This window comes from Monodelphis domestica, chromosome 7, assembly GCF_027887165.1.
Source record: "Monodelphis domestica isolate mMonDom1 chromosome 7, mMonDom1.pri, whole genome shotgun sequence".
In the NCBI taxonomy this organism is placed as follows: domain Eukaryota; kingdom Metazoa; phylum Chordata; class Mammalia; order Didelphimorphia; family Didelphidae; genus Monodelphis; species Monodelphis domestica.
The window spans coordinates 36,747,036-36,772,485 of record NC_077233.1 but is presented as its reverse complement, the minus strand read 5'-3'; the positions used below and the strand labels follow the sequence as shown (position 1 = coordinate 36,772,485).

The window sequence follows — 25,450 nt, the reverse complement described above, 5'->3', positions numbered from 1 at the left end:
GACTCCTTTTCCTTCTCCTCCCTGAGGACTCGCTATAAAAACAACAACGGCTTGTATTTCTAGAGTGCATCAGAGCTCCCAAAAGAAGCCTTCCCTTCTCTCTATGGCTCTGGGAGCTACTGTACTGTAAGAACTAGGAACCCCACTTTACAGGTGAGGAATCTGAGCCTCAGAGACATTAAGCAGCCTGTCTAAGGTCATGCAGGCATTAAGAGCCCTTCTGAGAGGCAGAAAACTGCACCAGGATCCTACCTGAGACTCTTATCACCCCTCTGGAGCTTGGATTTAAAGACAAAGAAGACCTCCCTTCAACTCTTCCATCAGATGCTTATTACCGGTGTGATCCTGGGAAAGTCACTTCACTTAGCCTCAGTTTCCTCACCTTTGAAATGGGGATAACAGTAGTACAGACCTCACAAGGTTGTGGTGAAGATCATTTGAGACAATACATGTAAAGTTCTTGGTAAACCTTAGAGAGATGTTATTATCAGCAAGGTGGCCCAGGCTGCTAGTCAAAAAGACGAGTTTAAATCCAGTTTATCATTTTTTTTTGTTTTTCAAAGAGGTCTAATTTCTGTCCTTTATTTTTCAAAGAGTTCTAATCTCTGTCCTTTCTTTTCTCTTTTTTTTTTCCTGTTCTTTATTTTTCCTTAATTCTTCCAAGAGGTCTAATTCCATCTGGGGGTAATATCTTGACTGCCACACAAATGAGATGTGAGGCAGAGCTGCAAAACCAAAAAGGAAGATGCAGTGGATGACTTTGGTGTCTTCAGGGTTTTAGCATTCCACAGTGGTTGCTTTAGCTGCCTTCATGGTCCCTAGAAACACGCCGTTCTCACCCTCCCATTCTGCCAGGATATCCCCTAACTCACTGATGGGTTTGAGACCCGACAGTTACCCTCAATCTGGCCTCCTGAGATGGTTTTACCAGGCTGTGGCCTCTGCCCATGCTATAGCTTCTTGCTGCCACAAGGGAAGGGTTGACACCAAAAAGCGGTCAAAGAACCCCAAAAAGCACTTGGCAAGTCTTTACAGTGGAGGAGCTAGTTTTCCTGGAACACCTCATACATCCCAGCCTGTGTGTGGGTGACTCTGGGCAAATCTCTAAACCACTGCCTGCCTCAGTTTCCTCCTCTGTAAAGTGAGGATCATAATAGCACCTACCTTCCATGGCTGTTCTGCGGATCAAATGAGATACTGATAAATTTAGCATGGGGGCTGACACATAGTAGGACCTAAATAAATGCTTGTTCCCTTCCTGATGATGATGATGATGATGATGACGATGATGATGATGATGATGCCCACTAGATACATCCAAGGACAAAGCCCTCCCGGGGGGGGGGGGGGGTGCTGAAAATTTAAAGTTTTATAAATCCCTCCTCTGTAGCTCCAGTAAAGCATGTTACAGGATGTCCTCTTTTTGATGTTGAGCTTCTAAAAGAGGATTTTAACATGCTTTTAAAATCACATTCAAATAAATGCTTTTGGCTCTAGGAAGCAAGGATTACTTGAAAAGCAGCAGTTCTGTGGAACCACTCCAGATAATAATAGATATTACAATCTGATGGTATTTACGATAAGCCCACAGGCAGGGGGAATCCTGATTGACTCCTGTCATGCTTGGGTCCCTCTGGCTCTGGGTAACAAGCTTTCCTACACCATCTCCTAGCTCGCTCTCTAACTGGGAACATTTGCAAACTCTGCTGGCCATCCACTTGAAGCCTCCTTAGTAACATGTTTATACTTTTAAATTTTATTTTATTTTATTTATATATTATTTATATTTATTTTTTAATTTTTATTTTTATTCTACAGATATACAGGATGTTCTGTGAGGACTTTGCCAAGCCCATTTCAGGGCTACTCACTCATCTGTGGCTCCATGAAGGTATAACAAAAGGCAGAGGCCAAAACTGGTCAACAATCTTGGAAGATGGGCTAAACCGGGTTGAGGGTAACCCACAGTGATTTAGAGGGTGTCTACCCCAATTACTTCCCCCAGCAGAAAAAGTGAATGAGAAAATCCAAAGGCCATGAGAATAATAGAATCGAGAGCTTTGGAATCTTTAGAGCTCAGTTAGAAATCAAAGAAACCACGCCAGGCCGTCGACTGCATCCAGAGCCATCAGCAGTGGTCCTGACTTTTGTCTCGCCACTGGACTTTGATGACTCTGGAGGAGAGAACGAGACCCGCATCATTATGCAATTTTGCCTCACTTAGATGCAATTTATGCACAAATCAAAAGACATCACCAGGGATATCATTTTGCTCCTCTTCCAGGTTGAAAGACAACTACCATTTTTATTCAAACACACTAAACAAGAACAGACTTTATTTTACATAAAAAGGAGGTTTGAGAGCGACTTTGCCTCATCACCATTTCTACGCCCTCTCACTCTGACTCTAAAGGTCCTATATTAAGTGCTGGGGACAAAAAGACAAAATGATGCACTGTCCCTGCCTTTACAGTTCTTATATTCTACTAGAGGGATTCAACCTATAAACAGGTAAGTATGTACATGATAATCTGAGGTCTGTGGGAATCTAGAAAGGCTTCAAGGAGAAGCAGAGAAGGAGGAAGACAGGAGAAGACTGAGGTCAAACAAGAGAAAAGGTAGGGAGAGCAGAGAGAGAAAAGGAGGAGAGAAAAATCAAAGAGGAGAGAAGGAGAAAATAGATTAGGATGTGAGCTATTTGAGAACAGGGACTTATTTTTGCTTTTCCTTATACAAGACTGAGGTCAAACAAGAGAAAAGGTAGAGAGAACAGAGAGAGAAAAGGAGGAGAGAAAAATCAAAGAGGAGAGAAGGAGAAAATAGAGTAGGATGTGAGCTATTTGAGAACAGGGACTTATTTTTGCTTTTCTTTATACAAGACTGAGGTCAAACAAGAGAAAAGGTAGAGAGAACAGAGAGAGAAAAGGAGGAGAGAAAAATCAAAGAGGAGAGAAGGAGAAAATAGATTAGGATGTGAGCTATTTGAGAACAGGGACTTATTTTTGCTTTTCCTTATAGAAGGCTGAGGTCAAACAAGAGAAAAGGTAGGGAGAGCAGAGAGAGAAAAGGAGGAGAGAAAAATCAAATCAAAGAGGAGAGAAGGAGAAAATAGATTAGGATGTGAGCTATTTGAGAACAGGGACTTATTTTTGCTTTTCCTTATAGAAGACTGAGGTCAAACAAGAGAAAAGGTAGAGAGAACAGAGAGAGAAAAAGAGGAGAGAAAAATCAAAGAGGAGAGAAGGAGAAAATAGATTAGGATGTGAGCTTTTTGAGAACAGGAACTTATTTTTGCTTTTCCTTATACAAGACTGAGGTCAAACAAGAGAAAAGGTAGGGAGAACAGAGAGAGAAAGGAGGAGAGAAAAATCAAATCAAAGAGGAGAGAAGGAGAAAATAGATTAGGATGTGAGCTTTTTGAGAACAGGAACTTATTTTTGCTTTTCCTTATAGAAGACTGAGGTCAAACAAGAGAAAAGGTAGAGAGAACAGAGAGAGAAAAGGAGGAGAGAAAAATCAAAGAGGAGAGAAGGAGAAAATAGATTAGGATGTGAGCTATTTGAGAACAGGGACTTATTTTTGCTTTTCCTTATACAAGACTGAGGTCAAACAAGAGAAAAGGTAGAGAGAACAGAGAGAGAAAAGGAGGAGAGAAAAATCAAAGAGGAGAGAAGGAGAAAATAGATTAGAATGTGAGCTATTTGAGAACAGGAACTTATTTTTGCTTTTCCTTATAGAAGACTGAGGTCAAACAAGAGAAAAAGTAGAGAGAACAGAGAGAGAAAAGGAGGAGAGAAAAATCAAAGAGGAGAGAAGGAGAAAATAGATTAGGATGTGAGCTATTTGAGAACAGGGACTTATTTTTGCTTTTCCTTATACAAGACTGAGGTCAAACAAGAGAAAAAGTAGAGAGAACAGAGAGAGAAAAGGAGGAGAGAAAAATCAAAGAGGAGAGAAGGAGAAAATAGATTAGGATGTGAGCTATTTGAGAACAGAGACTTATTTTTGCTTTTCCTTATACAAGACTGAGGTCAAACAAGAGAAAAGGTAGAGAGAACAGAGAGAGAAAAGGAGGAGAGAAAAATCAAAGAGGAGAGAAGGAGAAAATAGATTAGGATGTGAGCTATTTGAGAACAGGGACTTATTTTTGCTTTTCCTTATACAAGACTGAGGTCAAACAAGAGAAAAGGTAGGGAGAACAGAGAGAGAAAGGAGGAGAGAAAAATCAAATCAAAGAGGAGAGAAGGAGAAAATAGATTAGGATGTGAGCTATTTGAGAACAGGGACTTATTTTTGCTTTTCCTTAAAGAAGACTGAGGTCAAACAAGAGAAAAGGTAGAGAGAACAGAGAGAGAAAAGGAGGAGAGAAAAATCAAAGAGGAGAGAAGGAGACAAAATAAAATACCTAGGAATCTATCTCCCAAGACAAACACAGGAACTATATGAACACAACTACAAAACACTCGCCACACAACTAAAACTAGACCTGAACAAATGGAAAAACATTAACTGCTCATGGATAGGACGAGCCAATATAATAAAAATGACCATCCTACCCAAACTTATTTATCTATTTAGTGCCATACCCATTGAACTACCAAAATACTTCTTCACTGATTTAGAAAAAACCATAACAAAGTTCATTTGGAAGAACAAAAGATCAAGGATATCCAGGGAAATAATGAAAAAAAACACATACGATGGGGGCCTTGCAGTCCCTGACCTAAAACTATATTACAAAGCAGCAGTCATCAAAACAATTTGGTACTGGCTAAGAAACAGAAAGGAAGATCAGTGGAATAGACTGGGGGAAAGCGACCTCAGCAAGACAGTATACGATAAACCCAAAGATCCCAGCTTTTGGGACAAAAATCCACTATTCGATAAAAACTGCTGGGAAAATTGGAAGACAGTGTGGGAGAGACTAGGAATAGATCAACACCTCACACCCTACACCAAGATAAATTCAAAATGGGTGAGTGACTTAAACATAAAGAAGGAAACCATAAGTAAATTGGGTAAACACAGAATAGTATACATGTCAGACCTTTGGGAGGGGAAAGGCTTTAAAACCAAGCAAGATATAGAAAGAATCACAAAATGTAAAATAAATAATTTTGACTACATCAAACTAAAAAGCTTTTGTACAAACAAAACCAATATAACTAAAATCAGAAGGGAAACAACAAATTGGGAAAAAATCTTCATAGAAACCTCTGACAAAGGTTTAATTACTCATATTTATAATGAGCTAAATCAATTGTACAAAAAATCAAGCCATTCTCCAATTGATAAATGGGCAAGGGACATGGATAGGCAGTTCTCAGATAAAGAAATCAAAACTATTAACAAGCACATGAAGAAGTGTTCTACATCTCTTATAATCAGAGAGATGCAAATCAAAACAACTCTGAGGTATCACCTCACACCTAGCAGATTGGCTAACATTACAGCAAAGGAAAGTAATGAATGCTGGAGGGGATGTGGCAAAGTAGGGACATTAATTCATTGCTGGTGGAGTTGTGAATTGATCCAACCATTCTGGAGGGCAATTTGGAACTATGCCCAAAGGGCGACAAAAGAATATCTACCCTTTGACCCAGCCATAGCACTGCTGGGTCTGTACCCCAAAGAGATAATGGACACAAAGACTTGTACAAAAATATTCATAGCTGCGCTCTTTGTGGTGGCCCAAAACTGGAAAACGAGGGGATGCCCATCAATTGGGGAATGGCTGAACAAACTGTGGTATATGTTGGTGATGGAATACTATTGTGCTCAAAGGAATAATAAAGTGGAGAAGTTCCATGGAGACTGGAACAACCCCCAGGAAGTGATGCAGAGCGAGAGGAGCAGAACCAGGAGAACATTGTACACAGAGACTAATACACTGTGGTATAATCGAACGTAATGGACTTCTCCATTAGGGGCGGTGTAATGTCCCTGAACAACTTGCAGGGATCCAGGAGAAAAAAACACCATTCATAAGCAAAGGATAAACTATGGGAGTGGAAACACCGAGAAAAAGCAACTGCCTGAATACAGAGGTTGAGGGGACATGACAGAGGATGGACTCTAAATGAACACTCTAGTGCAAATACTATCAACAAAGCCAATGGGTTCAAATCAAGAAAACATCTAATGCCCAGTGGACTTACGCGTCGGCTATGGGGGGTGGGGGGGAGGAAAAGAAAATGATCTTTAACGAATAATGCTTGGAAATGATCAAATAAAATATATTTAAAAAAAAAAAGAGGAGAGAAGGAGAAAATAGAGTAGGGTGTGAGCTATTTGAGAACAGGGACTTATTTTTGCTTTTCCTTATACAAGACTGAGGTCAAACAAGAGAAAAGGTAGGGAGAACAGAGAGAGAAAGGAGGAGAGAAAAATCAAATCAAAGAGGAGAGAAGGAGAAAATAGATTAGGATGTGAGCTATTTGAGAACAGGGACTTATTTTTGCTTTTCCTTATACAAGACTGAGGTCAAACAAGAGAAAAGGTAGGGAGAACAGAGAGAGAGAAAGGTGGAGAGAAGGAGAAAATAGATTAGGACGAGCTATTTGAGAACAGGGACTTATTTTTGCTTTTCCTTATATCCCCAGGACTTAACATAGTGGCTGGAATATTGTTGCTGTTCAGTAATTTTTCAGTCATATCTGATTCTTTGTGACCCCATTTGGGATTTTCTTAGCAGAGATACTGGAATGGTTTATGATCTCCTTCTCCAGCTCACTTTACAGATGAGAAAACTGAGGCAAACAAGATTAAGTCTTGCCCAGGATCACATGGCTGGTAAGTGACTGGAGTCAAAGTCGGACTCAGGAAGATGAGTCTTCCTGTCTCCAGGTCTGCCACTCTACTCACTGGGCCACCTCGCCACTGGACTACAGCAATGCTGACCGAGAAGATCAAAGGCACTAAAAGAGCTGTTGACTAGGTGAGAGAGGGACCAGCTGTTCATCAGACACTGGACAATGGCGGGTACAGTTGAGGGGTTCTGAAGTGTAGATTAGGAGACTGGTAGAATCTCTGACCAATAGTCTCTCTCAGCAGTGAAGCAAGAATCAAGGTTGTCTGTTGAAAGGTAGGTTGAGAAAAAAAAATAAAAACTTGGAACTGTCATTGTGGGGCAATAGAGAAGAATAAAAGGATTGCCTTGCTGTAGTGAGAGCCCACTTGGGATTAAATATTTGTATTTAACATCAGCCCAGGGCAAGAAGTTCTATTAAGTTCATAGAGGATGCAATCCCAAGGTTCTGGGACTCCCTGGAGCCTTGCTCCCCAGCAAATGAATAATGGCAGGTAGAAGGATGATATTCGAAAATAAGTATTGTTTTATTAGTTTAGAGATAAGAAGTAGAGTGGCTGGCTTGAGAAAGAATTGGAGGCTGATGGCAAGGAAAAAGGGGATTTCCTTTTAACAGCCAATGGCCATTCATTACCAAGAGTCCAGAGTACAAAGAATTATAAATAGTATTTAATCTTTTTAGAAATAACACATTTTTATTAAGGGCCAACTATGTGCAGGGTGTTGTACTCTGTGGGATACAAGGCAACATAAGCCATAGCCCTACCTTTGAAGGGCTTAGAATCTATTTGAGGGGAAAAGACATAGAAGTGAGATTTGAATTGCAGCCAAAAAAAAAATTAGTTGTCATATGACAGCACGTGAATTATAAAGATAATAACTGCCACAGTTGAAGGGAGAGAAAGATCACTTTTATGAATGGGGAAGGCCAGAGAAGTTTAGAGGAAGATATACATAAAATGTTTTATGTGTGTCTAAGGTAGATAAACCCAGAGGGAGGGAGCACAAAATATTGAATCATATTTCTATCTGATCAACAGATAAAAGGCTGAGACATATAAGCCTTCTTACTATTACAGACTTGAACAAATGTTGTGGAGTCATTTCAGTGGTGCCCCACTCTTAATGACCTCATTTGAGGTTTTCTTGGCAGAGGAACGAAGGTGATTTACCATTTTCTTCTTTTTAACAGATGAGGAACCTGAAGTAAAAAGTTAAATGACTTGCCCAGGGTCATGTAGCTAAATGTCTGTGGCCACATTTGAACTCGGGTCTTTCTAATTCCAAGTTTAGTGCTCTATCCACTGCACCACCTAGCTGCCCCTCTCTGAAAATAGTAGGCACTTAAGAAAAAATCTACTGACTTCAGTTCATCCAATTCATCCCTTTCCAGTTCGTTTAGGTACAACTTTGGGAAGAGGGTATTCTCTGAACAGAATTTTCTGACTCATTCATTCACAGATGCATTAATGAGCTGTTGACAACTCTCCTCCAGACATACGTTTCCATCTGCCTGCTAGCCACCTCCACTAGGTACTCTGACAGTACTTGGAACATGACATTTGAAATAAAACTTGCCATCTTTCTTCTAAAATAAGATCATTCCTCCTCTACCCCCTTCTTCTGACTTCCTGCTTCTGTCACTATCACCACCCTAAAGTCATCTTCCCCTCATTTGCCCTATCCAATTAGTTCCCCTTTTACTTCTATAAATTCCGGAAATCTGATCTGGCCAGGGGGCTGGGAAAAATGCCCATCAGTCCCTTGTCGGGGATAATTCCCAATGCTTTAGCCCTTCTGGTCAGAAGTGGAGCCATCTTGATTCTTGACAATTGGAACACAAATTCAATTAGTCCCTCTCTGGGCAGCTGGCTCCAAACAATCCATTCTTCTCTTTCTTTCAAATGATTCCAAACTCCATTCGCAATGGTTTTCCTTCTAAAAATCAACTTTTTGGCCAAAACTTCTCCCTGTATGTTGTCTTTTGGAAAGTAAGCTCCTTAAAGACAGGGATTATCTTGCTTTTTTTTTTCCCCTATTTGTAACCTTGGGGATACAAGGCAAAGTGCCAGGCTTTAATAAATGCTCATTCATTTTTTTTTCCTTTTCTGCTCTGGGCTCAGTAAAGAAGTCAATACTACTATTTTCCCTGGAAAAGGAGTAAAAGTGTGTCAATGAAATGTCCTTTGGATCAACTTCTTATTCCTAGAACTCTCCAGATAGTCCTTTCTCCTGCCATCATTATCATCGTCATCCTCTTCTGAACAACAGAGAGAGCCCCCCCTTTTTTTTATTTGAAGGGCAACGTGATCTGATATGGGGTACCTATGACATGGTAAGAAGAATGGGGAGAGTCTGGAAGAGTTATTACAAGCCTGCCCCTTGTTCATCTGGAGGAAAACTCCATTCTCAAAACTGACCCTCAATAAAGACTACAAGAATACATGGAGTGTGCCATGTAGGATGAACAATTTCTTCCAATATGGGGAAACTCCTAGCAAGAGAATTCACTCCAGTAATGGAGATGTCTATGAATCTGTAATCTAGCATATAAAGCCTACAGAACTGCTTAAGGCATAGAAAGATTAAGGGACAATCCCATCAGCAAGGAAGTGTCCCAGGTGGGATTTGACTCCAAGTCTTATTCTAAGCTAAGTACAGTATTCCTTCACAAAATCACAAAAAATGATCACAAAAATAATTACTGGCCAAGAAAAACAATCATGTCTGTGTTACCAATAAGCCTACCTGTAGGGCTTCCAAGAAACCATGATGCTTTTTTCTATAATAATAAAGATTTTACTTTTATTCAAAAGCAGGTTATTCTTTTCTAGAAAATAGTTCCAATGATTGTCAACGTTAATTAAATGTATTAAATTTAACAGAAATAAAACTTGCCACCTTTCTCACCAAATAATCCCTGTCTTCAAGAATCTTATCTCAAAAAAGATAACATATATAGAAGTTTTGGCCAAGAAGGAATGTTTTAGATAGCAAACCAGAGGGAATGGAGTTTAGAATCATTTGGAGGAAAGAGAAGGATGGACCATTTGAAACTGGTGGCCCAGAGTGGGCTAATGGATTATTAATTTATTAAAATCCTACCTTGGGGCAGCTGGGTAGCACAGTGGATAGAGTGCCAGGACTGGCAGTCAGGAAGACCTGAGTTTGGATACAGTCTCAAGACACTTCCTAGTTATATGACCCTGGACAAGTCACTTAAGCCAACTGCCTAGCTCTTGTGGCTCCTCTATCTTAGAATTGATACTAAAAGTAAGGGTTTAGAAAAAAAAATTCCCACTTTCTCCAGGAAGTCTTTCCTGATTCCTCTTAATGGTGGTGTTCTCCATTTGTTGACCATTTCCAATTTATGCTGTTTATAGTTTTGTTGTACATAATTGTTTGCATGTGGTCTCACCCATCAGACTACTAGCTCCTTAAGAAAAGGGATTTTTTTTTTTAACTTTTCTGTCTCCAAATTTTAGCACAGTGCCTGGCACACAGTGGGCTTGAATAAATATTTACTGACAGGTGGAATGACTCACTTTTGGGACTTAGGGATAGAAAACAACCCAGAAACAGGCCTTGTCCTCTAGGAGCTTACATTCTACTAGTCAACAAGAATGAAGACCTTTACAATCCCTGGAATTCAACACCTTTATCTCATGTGCCAAATAGGGACGATAAAAAGATCAAATAAAGAATTATCTAATGATCTTAAGAGAAAAAACTTTGTCAGTTACTTAATGCTGCTATGAATCAGTTCTTTGAATTATTACATCATTTTTTGCAAAGAGTAAGACTTACAATTTACAGCAAAACATCTGGATGCCATATGGAATTAGGGTTAAGCTTGGCCAACAGTTCAAGGAAGGTGGAATTCTATAGCTCTCTACAAAGAAAATCAGCAGAGTCTGCATTCTAATAGAGATAGAGCCTCCAGAAGATTCTTTATCTCTCTCCTACCCAGAGGACTGAATTTAAACGAGGACAATCAAACCAAAACAAAGTCCCACTCACACCCATCTTAGTTAGCTTTTGGCTGTAGCAAACCCAAACCTTGTAAAGCCTCTTCAGTTTGTCCCTCCCTCCTTCTAAAAGATGTTCATCCCTCTTGGTGTCTCATTGGGGAACCCAAGGACCATGGTGCAGGGTGCTGTGGGGGAACCCAGATTGCAATCTTTTGGACATAATTCAAAACCTTTTATTATAACTACTTTGATACTTGGTTTATTTTGTGGTTGACATTAGCATCAGATTTAAGATTTCAACCAATGTCTGTGATTCTTTCCATTGTAATATATATACAGGTGACTAGATGGTACAGTGGGAAGTTTGCTGGACATGGAGACAGAATACCTGAATTCAGATACTGCCCCACATGTTTATTTTATTAGCTATGTGACCATCTGCAAGTCAGAAAAATGGGAGTAATAACAGCATCCATTTCCCAGAGTTATTAGGAGAATCAAATGAGATAACACATGGAAGGTGCTATACAAATGCTACCTATGGATATTATTGTTGCTACTATCCATGGGGAATGTTGTTATTCACAGATACCACTGAAGTAGGTAGGGATGACATTTTGGGGAGATGGTTTCCTTTCTGCAAGAGGTAGAAGAAACAGTCTTACCAGCCCTGAAGGAAAAAGGAGGGAAAAAAGATTTTTGAACCAGTTTTCAAAGAAACAACTTGATAATCTAAGGATGAATCAAAGAAACAACTTGATAATCTAAGGATGAATCAAAGAAACAACTTGATAATCTAAGGATGAATCAAAGAAACAACTTGATAATCTAAGGATGAATCAAAGAAACAAATTCATAATCTAAGGATGAATCAAAGAAACAACTTGATAATCTAAGGATGAATCAAAGAAACAACTTGATAATCTAAGGATGAATCAAAGAAACAAATTGATAATCTAAGGATGAATCAAAGAAACAAATTGATAATCTAAGGATGAATCAAAGAAACAAATTGATAATCTAAGGATGAATCAAAGAAACAAATTCATAATCAAATGATGAATCAAAGAAACAAATTGATAATCTAAGGATGAATCAAAGAAACAAATTGATAATCTAAGGATGAATCAAAGAAACAACTTGATAATCTAAGGATGAATCAAAGAAACAAATTCATAATCTAAGGATGAATCAAAGAAACAAATTCATAATCTGAGGATGAATCAAAGAAACAAATTGATAATCTGAGGATGAATCAAAGAAACAAATTGATAATCTGAGGATGAATCAAAGAAACAAATTGATAATCTGAGGATGAATCAAAGAAACAAATTGATAATCTAAGGATGAATCAAAGAAACAAATTGATAATCTAAGGATGAATCAAAGAAACAAATTGATAATCTAAGGATGAATCAAAGAAACAAATTGATAATCTAAGGATGAATCAAAGAAACAAATTGATAATCTAAGGATGAATCAAAGAAACAAATTGATAATCTAAGGATGAATCAAAGAAACAAATTCATAATCTAAGGATGAATCAAAGAAACAAATTCATAATCTAAGGATGAATCAAAGAAACAAATTGATAATCTAAGGATGAATCAAAGAAACAAATTGATAATCTAAGGATGAATCAAAGAAACAAATTGATAATCTAAGGATGAATCAAAGAAACAAATTGATAATCTAAGGATGAATCAAAGAAACAAATTCATAATCTAAGGATGAATCATCTAAGGGTAACTATGTGCTTCAAGACAACATATTTAGAATTTCTGTCTCAGATGCCTTCAGAAAAACAGTATTCAGATCATGCACCTAAGTGTTTAGCATTACATGGCTTAATCAGAGGTGTCTTCTTAAATTTGGGAATAAAAAGTATTGTGACAGCTGAAATGTCAGCAATGCCAGCAGGTAAATTTTAAGTGATGATACAGAAGATGTAGCAGGTACTCAAATGCTTCTACCATGGAAAGAAATGATACTATTCACGTATGAAGATTTTTGAGTAGTAACTTTTGGCTTACTGGCATTGTCCTAAGTTTCTACAGTTCAATGATGCCCTAAGCACTGAAATCCTGAACTCTCTCTCTGCCAGGGAGGCAGATTCTACCTGCACTGTCTCCCAGCCATTTGACCTTCTCTCCTAATGCATTTCTTTATTTTCTAAAGATTGTTGGAGCCTGTCAATTCCTTAGGTGAGCACTCCTCTTGAGCCAGAAACAGCTCTCCCACTACATAATAGAAACATCAATGGTTCCCTGCTCCCTCTAGGAGAAAATACAATTGGGTATTTGCTATCTATACTTCATGGATAGTTCCATCCTATTACTGCAGGCTGATTACCCAGGACTGTCTCATGTATATTCCATCTTTCTTCCAAACCTGCTCACTTGCTGTCCTCTACCCCCTCTCCATCCCCCCCGCCCCAGGACATCCCACCTTCCATATCCCTTCCTTGGGGGAGGCCACTCTGGTCCTTTCTCCCTTGCCTTGGCCTCTTAAATTCACTCACTCCCTTCAAGTCTCACTGCAGTGACCTCCTATACAAAGCCTGGGCTGATTCTCCTCCCAATTAGAATTCTCTCCCTTTTCCTGGATACGGTGTTACATCTTGACAACCTTGTTTTATGAAACTTCTAATTACCTACTGATCAGTATGTCCCAAGACTGAACAATGAACCTTTAAGTCCCCATTGATCACCCTAGATGAGATCAGCAAATATAATCAAATCTTAGGCCTTCTTTTGTCTACTTACTTATCTGAGTCACTCCTGGTATTCTTCCCCTAACCTCCATGTAAACCAATCACTTGCCCTTCCTTTCCTATACTCCCTAAAGTATATAGAAGGGGGCAGCTGGGTGGTTCAATGGATTGAGAACCAGACCTAGAGATGGGAGGGCCTAGGGTCAAATTTGACCTCAGACACTTCCCAGCTGTGTGACCCTGGGCAAGTCACTTGACCCCCACTGCCTAGCCCTTACCACTCTTCTGCCTTGGAACACAGTATTGATTCCAAGACAGAAGATAAGGGTTAAAAAAATAAAGTATATAGAAGACCCCCAAGTCTTCAGACAGATAGAAATTCCCATTCTTGCTGTTCTTCCCAGAGACAGTGTCCCAGAGTCCCAGAGCTTGGTGGATATATGACTGTGTGGTGTCTCCCTTATCCTTATTAAGGATGTGTTTGTATCTAACTGCTTTGATGGTTCTGTGTGTTTTCAGATTGACCATCTATTTTCTCAATATTTCCCATTGATTTATCTGTTCACACACTCCTCTACCCCCACTGTTGAAGGAAAATGGTTTGAAGACAGGAAGTGTTCTTGTCTTTGTCTTTGTCCCTCCAGTTTGGGCACAAACTGCCAACTAACAAATGCTTTTTGAATTACGCTGATCTGAAACAAGAATTCAGTTCTTCAGCAAATGATTTAGCCTCTGGATTTTACACTAGCCATACACATTATGAAGTTAGACTAGAAGACCTGACCTACAAGGGTCTTCTAACTCTTCAATCCCTGGTCCTAGTCAGGGTTAAAAGTGCAGCCTCCTAAGTGGGGAGAGCATCCTTCACATACTCCCAAATGGATTCATTCAATAACATTTATTAAGCACCTACTATGTGCCAGGACCAGAGCTAAGTCCAGGAGATACAAAAAGAGGCAACAGTCAGTCCCTGTCCTCAAGGAGCGAATGGGATTAAATGTACAAACACTTCCAAGAAGTGCAGTGCCGGGCTAGAGGATTCCACTTCAACCTGAAAGCAAATAAGATGAAGCCATCCCTGGTTTGCTCATAGGAGCTGTGGTTATCTGGATAAAATACGCTCTCTGGCTCAAACCCATCGGCATAATGCAGAGGCCAGAGAACCCAAACTTTCAAAAATTGGACTGAAAAAGAGAGGGGGGAGTGTGTCACACACACACACACACACACACACACACACATGCTGGGGATGATACCAAATAAGGCTAAAACTCACCAGATGTGAGTAAAAGGGAAGGAAAATGTATTAGTTTCATGTGTGAATCTGATAATAAATTGTATCTCCAAATTCTAATCACCTTCATTTTCTCAAAGCATTGTTTTGAATGCAAATAAAGATTTCTCTTTGCCCTGCCCATTCTTTTACCCCCAGAAGCTTGGGGGGTGAGGAGGAATCTGGATGATCACAGAATCAGGGAATATAGGGGAAGGACAGAACTTTTCAGGTCATGTGGTTCCCCTCCCCCATAATGGATGAATCCCACTTACAACACCCCAGAGAAGGGTTCCTTCATCCTCTACCCAAAGACCTGTCAGGAAAAGGGGGCTCTTTGCCCTGAGGTAGCCCATTCCATTTTTGGTACATGCTAATGCTTAAGAATATTTTCCTTAAGTTAACCCCAAATCCACCCTCCTGTTGGGTTCATCCTCTGGACTTCATACAGTCCTCCAGGGCCAAGGAGAAAAAGTTTAATCTTCTTCTACTTGCCAACCATGAAATATTTGCATGGCCCCCACCCACAAGTCCTCCCTTACCTAGACTAAACATTCCTAGTTCCCACGACCAATCCTCTTGGGGTCTCATCTTCTTGATGATTCAAGAACTTTGTGAATGTGTTTTCATTATTAATGAATCTGGGGACAGAGGGGATTCCTTCACCGATCAGGACACGGCCCTTTGTAAGTTCTAAGTTCTCTTACCAAACCAGGAACACTCCTGCGGAGATGCTCTAATTTATTAAAGTCCCTTTTAAAATATGGTACCCCAAAATGGACCTGGACAAAATAATAATGGCAAAGGGAGAAGAGAATAAGAGTGTGTGTGTGTGTGAGTGTGTGTGTGTGTGTGTGTGTGTGTGTACACACATATAGGTACACATACATACATGTGTATATTTATACACACACACAATTTCTGTTTTCATATAAATAAATAAATAAAACAATTTTTATGTGCACGCACTGTGCTAAGGGATTTACAAATATCTCGTTCGATCATCACAACAAACCTAGGAGATAAACACTTTTATTATTTCCATTTTACCATTGTAGAAACTTGGACTAATAGAGATTAAAGGATTTGCCCAAGGTCCATACAGCTAATATGTATCTGAGGACAGAGTTGAACCCAAGGTTGTCTTCCCTCCATGTCTGGCTCTCTATCCACTGAGCCAACATATCTGCTCCTATAGTGTGGGTTTTAAAAATGATGACTTTCTGCTGGTTCAAGCTCTTTTTGGGTAGATGTGCTAAGCATTCCATCTGAATAATTCATCCAATTGTAGTAGGCAGAGTTTCTGAGTCCTGTGAATCCAGAGAGTCTACAGGCATTTATAGTACCACGCACTAAGCTAGGCTCTTGGGGATACAAGGAGAGGCAAAAATATAGTTCTCATCACCTTCAAGAAGTTCACTTTCTAGAAGAGGAGATAGTATGCCAAGAACAGTGCACAAGCAAAATACACTCAATGTAAAGAGAAGGTCACTTAATTTACTTTTTTAAAATTAAAAATAAAAATTTGGAAGTCACTTTTTTAAAATTAATAAAAAAATTAAAAATAAAAATTTGGAGATGGTCACTTAATTTACTTTTTAAAAATCTTTTAAAAACTTAAAATTAAAAAAATTAAAAATAAAAATTTGGAGACGGTCACTTAATTTACTTTTTTAACATTAAAAAAACTTAAAAATAAAAATTTGGAGGTTACTTACTTTTTTAAAATTAAAAAAGATTAAAAATAAAAATTTGGAGAAGGTCAATTAATTTACTTTTAAAAAATCTTTTAAAAACTTAAAATTAAAAAAAATTAAAAATAAAAATTTGGAGACGGTCACTTAATTTACTTTTTTAAAATTAAAAAAAATTAAAAATAAAAATTTGGAGGTCACTTTTTTAAAATTAAAAAAATTAAAAATAAAAATTTGGAGGTCACTTACTTTTTTAAAATTAAAAAAATTAAAAATTAAAATTTGGAGGTCACTTAATTTACTTTTTTAAAATTAAAAAAATTAAAAATAAAAATTTGGAGGTCACTTAATTTACTTTTTAAAAATCTTTAAAAAACTTAAAATTTAAAAAAAAAACTTTTTAACAATTAAAAAATTCTAAAAAGATTCTTTTTAATTCTTAAATTCTTAATTCTTAAAAATTGGGGGCAAAAATGGTTCAGTGACTTGCCCATGGTCACACAACTGGTAAGTGTCTGAGGCCAGATTTGAATTCAGGAAGATAAATCTTCTGGATTTCAAGCCCAGTCCATCTAGCTGCCCTACAGAATGTAATTTCAAAAGGAAGACGCTCGGTGGGAAGGGAAAGGTCTTGCTGCGAGTGGTATTTGAGCTCAGATTTTAAGCAAGTCAGGAAAGCCAAGAAGCAGAGATGAGGAAGGAGAGTAGACCAGCCAGGAAGGAAGAGCCCATGAAAAGGATGGGAGATGAAGGGTTAGTGCAGAGACAGGAAAAACGCTATGAACTTACGAAGAGTTTTGTGTTGCATATGTCTTCATGAAGAGCTTTGAATGCAAAATAAAGGGGTTCATATTTGATCTTGGAGGTAATAGGGAGCCACTGCAGTTTAACGAGTAGGGGGGATGATGTGGTCAGACTTTAGGAAAATTACTTTGCTGAGTGAGTGATACGTGGATGGGAGTGTGAAGATCTGAGACAAGGAGACCAAGCAGAGGAAGATGATGGGGCCTCCGCCATGGTGACAACTGTATGTATGGAATAATTTTTGGTTTCTCTACTCATTTTTTTTTTAATCCCAAAGGAGGCCAGCCATGGTGGCATATATATGCCTGAATCCCAGTTGGATGCTGATGCTGGTGGATCTTTTGAGCATGGAAGGTTGGAGCTGCGGTAGGCTACGCTGATTGGATGTCTGAAATAAATCCACCATTATATAATGAGTCTCAGGGAGGGCCACCAACGTTCTCTAGGAAGGAGAAAACTGGCCCGGCTCAGAAAGGGAGCAGGTAGACGTTTCCTTGCCAATCAGGGGTGGAATCAGGCCTACCAGTGGCTCTGGTACCTCCAGCATGGGTGAGACAGGGACACCCAATCTTAGGGGGGGAAAAAAACCTGGTTTAGAGGAGTTTATAGGCTTGAAAATCCCAAGAATCAAATACCACCAATCCAGGGTTTATATAAATTTGGTTTGTGGCCCAAATCAACTTTAATGGAACTAGCTGGATGCAAAGTATTACATACTTGGAAAGAGATTATCTCAAAAATTAGTCCAGCAAAGGATTCTTCAGCTTTTGGCCTTTTGTGCTAGCAGTAGTGAGGACACGCCTACACCGATGGGGGGGGGGGGGAGTAAAGAAAGGGGGGGGCACGGAGGAGAAGCAGCGATTGCCAGGAACACACAGACTGCCACTGTGTACAATCTGAGCCTATTCAGTAATAGAGCCAAGCTCTGGAATGTGCTCTTTGGGGCTCATGTGGGAGTCCCTCCTACGCACATAGCCCTCCCAATGGGTGACCTACCTGGGTTAAAGTAAAAAATAATATTCAGTAAATCCTGGTCTCCCCACGTGATGTAATTCTTGTACTTCTGGTACAGAGGGTACAGCATGTCCTCCCAAGCCAAGCCCGTTGGAATCAGGCTATTCTGTAGAAGAGAAAAAGCACAGCAATAAGGGATTAAAGGCTACCAGGTTTCCCTTACTAACAAAAAGTGCAGAGGGACCATTTTCATGCTTTAAAGGAAATGAGACAAACACAAAATGGGGGGAAATGTTCTTCTTACCTAGGGGCTCTTCACCTGCAGTCCATTCATTTATTTTGAAAATAATAATAATGATAATAATTTGGTATTTTAACAATAATAATGATAAGTATTTGCAGAGTACTTTAAAGTTTGCAAAACATCCTACATGTTGATTCATTTGTGAAGCAGCTGTTATTCCTATCCCTGTTTTATAGAAAACTGAGAAGTTAATGACTTTCCAAGAGTCACATAGGTAGTAAATTCCAAGGGAGACGAATTCAGGTCTTCTTGACTTGTCCAGTGTTCTATCCACTGCACCACTGAGATGTTTCAGTCTCTAAAGATATCTTGACAGCCACAATTCAATAGAATTGGCTTCCTTTGTCATGATTTGTATGGGAGGGAACGTAGAAAAATTATTCTGAGAAGGGCTCCACAGGCTTTATGAGAGGCCCAAAGAAATCCATCTCATGGGAATAAAGTAAGAGCCCCACTTCTAACAACCTTCACACATGAGCTGAATCAGGCATAGGGCAGGGTTTCCCAGGAGAAAATTTTACTGGGTCGTAAGTCAGTAATCATGGCAGAAGCTACTGCTCTATTACGGCCCATGGCTTCTCCCAATCATAATCTATTCATTTTCATTACATAATCTAATCTATTTCATTACAAAGTTTTCTCTCTCTCTCTCTCTTCTCTCTTTCTCTTCCTTCCTTCCTTCCTTCCTCTTTCTTTCTTCCCTTCTTCCTTCCCTTCTTCCTTCCTTCCTTCCTTCCTTCCTTCCTTCCTTCCTTCCTTCCTTCCTTCCTTCCTTCCTTCCTTCCTTCCTTCCTTTCTTTCTTTCTTTCTTCCTTCCTGCCTCTTTCCTTCTTCCTTCCTTCCTCTTTCTTTCTTTTTCTCTCTTTCTTCCTCTTTCCTTCTCCCTCCTTTCTTTCTTTCTTTCTTTCTTTCTTTCTTTCTTTCTTTCTTTCTTTCTTTCTTTCTTTCTTTCTTTCTTTCTTTCTTTCTTTCTTTCTTTCTTCCTTCCTTCCTTCCTCTTTCTTTCTTTTTCTCTTTCTTCCTCTTTCCTTCTCCCTCCTTCCTTTCTTCCTTTCTTTCTTTCTTTCTTTCTTTCTTTCTTTCTTTCTTTCTTTCTTTCTTTCTTTCTTTCTTTCTTTCTTTCTTTCTTTCTTTCTTTCTTTCTTTCTTTCTTTCTTTCTTTCTTTCTTTCTTCTTTCCTTCTCTCTCTCTCTCTCTCTCTCTCTCTCTCTCTCTCTCTCTCTCTCTCTCTCTCTCTTTCTTTCTTCCTTTCTTTTTTTTTTCTCCTTACTTTGTTTTTCTATCAGTTCTAAGACATAATAGTGGCAAGGGCTAGGGATTGGGGATAAGTGACTTGGCCAAGGTCCCACAACTAGGAAGTATTTGAAGCCCAGATTTAAAGTCAGGATCCTGACTCCAGGCGTGTCATTCTATCCACTGTGCTACCCAGCTGCCCCCAAAGTTCAATCTTGACTTTGAAAATTATAACACAAAAAATTAGAATACAGATAACAGAACCATGGTCATTTCTTGCTGGACTCCTGGCAATCTAATTGAGCCAATTCAATTCAAGGAACCAACATTCTAGTTCTAAAATGAATTTTTAAATGTATAAAGGACCAGTCATGTAACGTTGAGCCTGTAAAATGGAGATTTGAACCCTGGACTTCAATCCCCATAAGTCCTTGGTATTTCCCACAATTCCCTATAATCTCACCTGAGTCTCCACTTAGAGGAGATCACAATTAGTATTTAAACTGGCAGCAACACCTACCTCAGCCCCTTCTATGCTCTTCTTTGCTCTCGCTCTCTGTGCTCTTCCATTGTGCAATGATGTAGTAAGTAAGCTAAGAGCGGGGGTTTTAAATGGGCTAATCAGCCCAAGGCACATGGTTTTCTTATTTGTATTTTCTTTATTCCTTGATTTCTAATAATCATTAATAAACCTCAAAATATAATACTTTCATTACTAGAAACTAATTTAATTTTACAAGCCTCAGTTTCCCTATCAGTAAAAATAGGGAAATGCCTGTAGTGCCTACCTCCCAGGGCTGATGGAAATGAGATGGTGCTCATTTGCCAACCTCAAAACTCTGCAAGTGCCCAATGTCATTATTGTTGTCATCTGTGATTGTGGAAGGGCAGAAAACCTCCAGTGTGGGAAACTCCTTCACCAACTCCACCACGGATCATAACCCATCTATGCCTTCCCTGGCTGAGGGAAAGGAGATTAAGTGACTGACTCTCCCAGGGTCACCAAGCTAGTAAACGTCAGAATCAAGATTTCAAACAAAATCTCCCAGAATTCCCCAGCTTCAGGCGCTGCCTCTAACCAAATATGACTAAAGGGCTTTAAAATGAACCCTGATATTTCTGAATGCCAACTACGATGATGCTCCTCATTCAGTAATACCACAGACTGCAAATTTCAAACAATAAAGCTTCTTTCTTCCCCCCAACAGCCTCACCCAATTCATGGGACTAAGTCAATGCAGTATTCATCCAAGAAAATGTCATTGTAGGCACAAGAATATAAGTTCAGTTTCCTAAACAGGGAATTTGGGGAGGAGAGGGGAAGCAGGAGAGATTTTCCTGTGTGATGCTGCATCCATCATCTTACCTTGAACTGTGTATTTCTTATTCTAGTTAAATTCATTAGCATCACTCCAGAATTGACTCCAGTCATTCCATAGTAAGGGTGGCGAGCAAAACGACTGTACCACCCGATCTTGGGGATCTCATGCTCAGGGGCCATGGCTGCAAGCTGGGTAGAATTAAATTGCTTGAGGAGCCTCCAGATATCATCAATGGGCCGGAGAAAAAGGACATCGGTGTCTACATAGAGAAGCGAGTCCACATCCTTTAAAATCACCTTGGGGAAGAAGACATTTTTTTTTAAAAAAGGAGGGAGAAAATAATTATAAATCACATGACTCACTTTTTACTGATAAACTATAAAGTCTAAGGATTGTGGGACAATCAAAAGTGACTGACTTTGCTACTAAAGCAATATGAGGATCCAGGATAATTCTGAGAGACTTATGAGAAAATAGTGCTCTCCATATCCAGAGAAAGAACCGTGGGAGTTGAAATGCAGAAGAAAAACATATGATTGATCACTTGTTTATATGGGTATAGGATTTAGAGTTTTGATTTTAAAAGGCTACTCTATTACAAAAGAAATGGGTTTTGAATGGTTACACACACACACACACACACATATAACTCAGTGAAATTGCTTGCCAATTTCGGGAGGGGGAAGAGAACAAGAATCATATAACCATGGAAAAAAATTTAAAATAAAACCTGAAAAAAAATATGAAAGTTTTAGAGATGAGGTCATGTACTTGCTGAAATCATAGGTGGTTTAGTAGTAAAGACTTGAATGAATAACTAACTACTCAGTTTTCCTTTTATTAATTTCAATTAGATAAACTTTTATTAAACATATACTATGAACCAAGCGCTTTAAAGCCAAAAAAAATGGAACAATATTTGCCATTAGGGAACTTACATTCACCCAGGGGAGTGGAGAATGGAGATATGGATATGTTTATTTTTAAAATATTTATTTAAATAGATTTTATTTATATTAAACATATGTAAAACTTTAATAAAATCATATTTTAAATACTTTTAAATATGTATATATATTTAGATTTTTATTAATATCTTGTTTTTACTTACCTAGATTTCCCCTTCATTCATCTCTTTCCTATTTCCCAGAGAACCATCCCTTATAACAGAATTTTTTTTTAAATAAGGAGAGAAAAAATTCTATGAAATGGACCAATGCATTACAAAAAAATTAATATTCTCTATAATATTTTACGCCTGTGGAACTCAACTTCTGCTAAGGAATGGGGGTACAAATGGGAAGAATGTCTTTTCATATATCTTCTTGAGGGTCAATTTCACAATAGAATGAATTTCTCTTGAAAGAGAGCACCAACCACTGTGGGTCTGTCCCAAAGGTCTCATACAAACTGAGCTTTTTTTTTTTTTTAAACCCTCACCTTCTGTCTTAGAATCAATACTGAGTATTGGTTCCATGACAGAAGAGTAGTAAGGGTTAGGTAAAGGGGGTTAAGTGACTTGCTTAAGGTCACATACCTAGTAAGTGTCTGAGGTTAGATTTGAACCCAGGACCTCCCATCTCCAGACCTGGTGTTCTATTCACCTAGTTGCCCCTAAAGGCTGTACTCCTAAAGAAGCTGGGGACTTTAAACTTTAGATGTAAGGAGGAGAGAGTACATTACAGGCACTGGAGGTAGAGGTAGAAGGGGATGAATATTTATGCAAAAAGCAAAAAAATCAGATATGAAAATGGTAGATATGAGGAATTGTTTCCCCCTTCCCCATCATGCTGCTCCTCTCACCCCAAACCAATGTAGGCATGCCATGGCTAGCACCAGCACAAAATGTCAAATTTTGTAAAATCCATTGCTAGATTAATTTGTAAGATAATAGCACTTAACACAGATCATGTTTTTTTTATCTAAGAAGTTTGATTAAAATTGATTTGGGCCACAAACCAAACCATAAAACAGCAAGGCATTCAGTACCATCCGGAAAAGTTGGATTGAAGTCTTTTGAGAATCAACAAAGAGAACAGCGGGAGGAACAGATTTTTTAAAAATTATTTTAAAAATATTAAACTAAACAATAAAAATGGGAAGAAGTGACAAAAAAGGAATCAATTTGCCATGCTGAGCCTCCAAAAAGAGTTTTAGGAGATTTCTGATGTAAGTGAAGTGAATTAACTAATTCATTAACATGATTCCTGAATTAAGTCTCAAACAAAGTGTCTGTATAAGCTCATTTTGAGTCTCTGAGACCCAGGAGTTATGGCTGTAAGGTGGGAAGAATATTCCTCATCAGGACACGTTTCAATGGAAAAAAACAGATTTTGAAGTGGGCTCTTTTAGAGCCTGAGCAGAGGTTGGACAGAAAGAGGTAGGAAGTGAGGGCTGAGGATAAAAGAGGGAATAACAGGAAAGTGAATTTAAACTGTTTTACAGACTAGAAAGTTTAGGAGAGTAGGGAATCTTTCATTCTTTATCTGTGTCCCCAGCACCTGGCACAAGGAAGGCATTTAATAAATTTATGGCGATCGATACCTTTCGTTTTTTATTGACAATCAGTTCTAGATACAATTATTTTCTCACCTCTCTCCAGAATGGACATGTAACAAACTGAGTTCCCTTTTGGCCACCCCTTCAACTCATACTTTTCTATTGGTTCTCCTGGGGGAATGATCACTCCAGGTTTAAGATGATCATCTGCCCCCCCTGGCTGTTCTCCTGGCCTCCAGAAAGTCATCATCCTTCAAGATGACGTCCACTCTGAAGCTCATGCCTCTTTGGTACCCTCTGTGGCTCGAGCCCTCCTGTCTGATTGAAGAGGATGGAGAATGGAGGGCAGACTCTGGAGAGCTCCTCCCTAATCCACCCGGGGCATGTACTTCATCATATCCCACTTGGCTGCTCTCCTGGACCTCCAGAAACTCATCATCCGAGATGTCATCAACTCTGAAACTCACACCTCCGCCCATCACTTCCCATCTTGGCTCATGCCCAGTACCTCCCCTCACTCCTGTTTATATACTGTTTCCTTCCTCATTAGACATAAGTTCCTTGCAGGCAGGGATTCTTTTTGCCTTTCTTTGAATCTCCAGAGCTTGGCACATTTTCTGGCACCTAGAAAGGTTTATTAACTCTGACTCCAAGTCTGTGTTTCTATGGTTCATGAGCTTATTTCCAGAACTTAAAAAAAATCTGTTTCTTGGGATCATTTTTGGTAAAGTGGGTTCAGGGAAGAAAGGCCAAAATGGAAGAGTCAGGCAGAGACTTGAGGAACCAGTTCAGGCTCACCTAGACAAACAAGAGCTCTCACCATCAAATGCTCAAGTTATAGCTATCATTTCTAGCTTAGTCACCAATCTTCTGACAAATCAAAGTCACAAAGGCCAGAGCTTCTGAATCATATACATTTAAAAAAAAATCCTTACATCTTCCATCTTAGAACCAATAATTTGTATTGGTTCCAAGGCAGAAGTGTAATAAGTGCTCAGCAATGAGGGTTAAGTGACTTGCCCAGGGTCACACAGCAAGCAAGTTTCTCGGACAAGATTTAAAACCTGGACCTCCTATCTCCAGGTCTGCTGCCTTATCCTCTGAGCCACCCAAGCTTCCCTTCTCTCTCATTTCTATTTCCTGCTTTCCCTGGCTTCCTTAAAATCTCAACCAAAGTCCCACCTTCTGCAGTAAGACTTTCCTGAGCTTCCCTTCTCTCTCATTTCCAATTCCTGCTTTCCCTGGCTTCCTTAAAATCTCAACCAAAGTCCCACCTTCTGCAGTAAGACTTTCCTGAGCTTCCCTTCTCTCTCATTTCCAATTCCTGCTTTCCCTGGCTTCCTTAAAATCTCAACTAAAGTCCCACCTTCTGCAGTAAGACTTTCCTGAGCTTCCCTTCTCTCTCATTTCTATTTCCTGCTTTCCCTGGCTTCCTTAAAATCTCAACCAAAGTCCTACCTTCTGCAGTAAGACTTTCCTGATCTTTCTTATTTATTTTTTGGTTATAAACCCTTACCTTCTGTCTTAGAATAATATTGTGTATTGGTTCTGAGGTAGAAGAGCAGTAAGAGCTAGGCAACAGGGGTTAAGTGACTTGCCCAGGGTCACCCATCCAAGAAGTGTCTGATTTCATATTTGAACCCAGGACCTCCTATTTCTAAGCCTGGCTCTCTATTCCTAGAGGCACTTAGCTGTTCCTCCCAGTCCTGTTAAACTTTGGTCCCCTCCCTCTGAGATTATCTCCAATTTATCCCATATGCTTGCATTAGAACATGAGAACAGGGGCTGATTCTTGTTTTTTTTTTTGTTTGTTTGTTTTTTTAAGCCCTAGTTCTTAGTACACATAGTAAACGTTTAATAAATGTTTGCTGCCCT

The 25,450-nt window shown here is 39.1% G+C and overlaps 1 protein-coding gene across 1 annotated transcript in view; it reads right to left on the bottom strand.

Moving 5' to 3' along the window:
- The window catches only part of GXYLT2 (glucoside xylosyltransferase 2), a 124,308-nt gene that overhangs the window by 13,390 nt on the left and 85,468 nt on the right, over window positions 1–25,450 (bottom strand). Inside the window, exons 5-6 of the mRNA XM_016424446.2 lie at window positions 21,121–21,372; window positions 18,260–18,383 (exon numbers count right to left, since the gene is read on the bottom strand). Of these exons, the coding sequence (XP_016279932.2) occupies window positions 18,260–18,383; window positions 21,121–21,372 (376 nt within the window). The remainder of the gene's footprint in view (window positions 1–18,259; window positions 18,384–21,120; window positions 21,373–25,450) is intronic.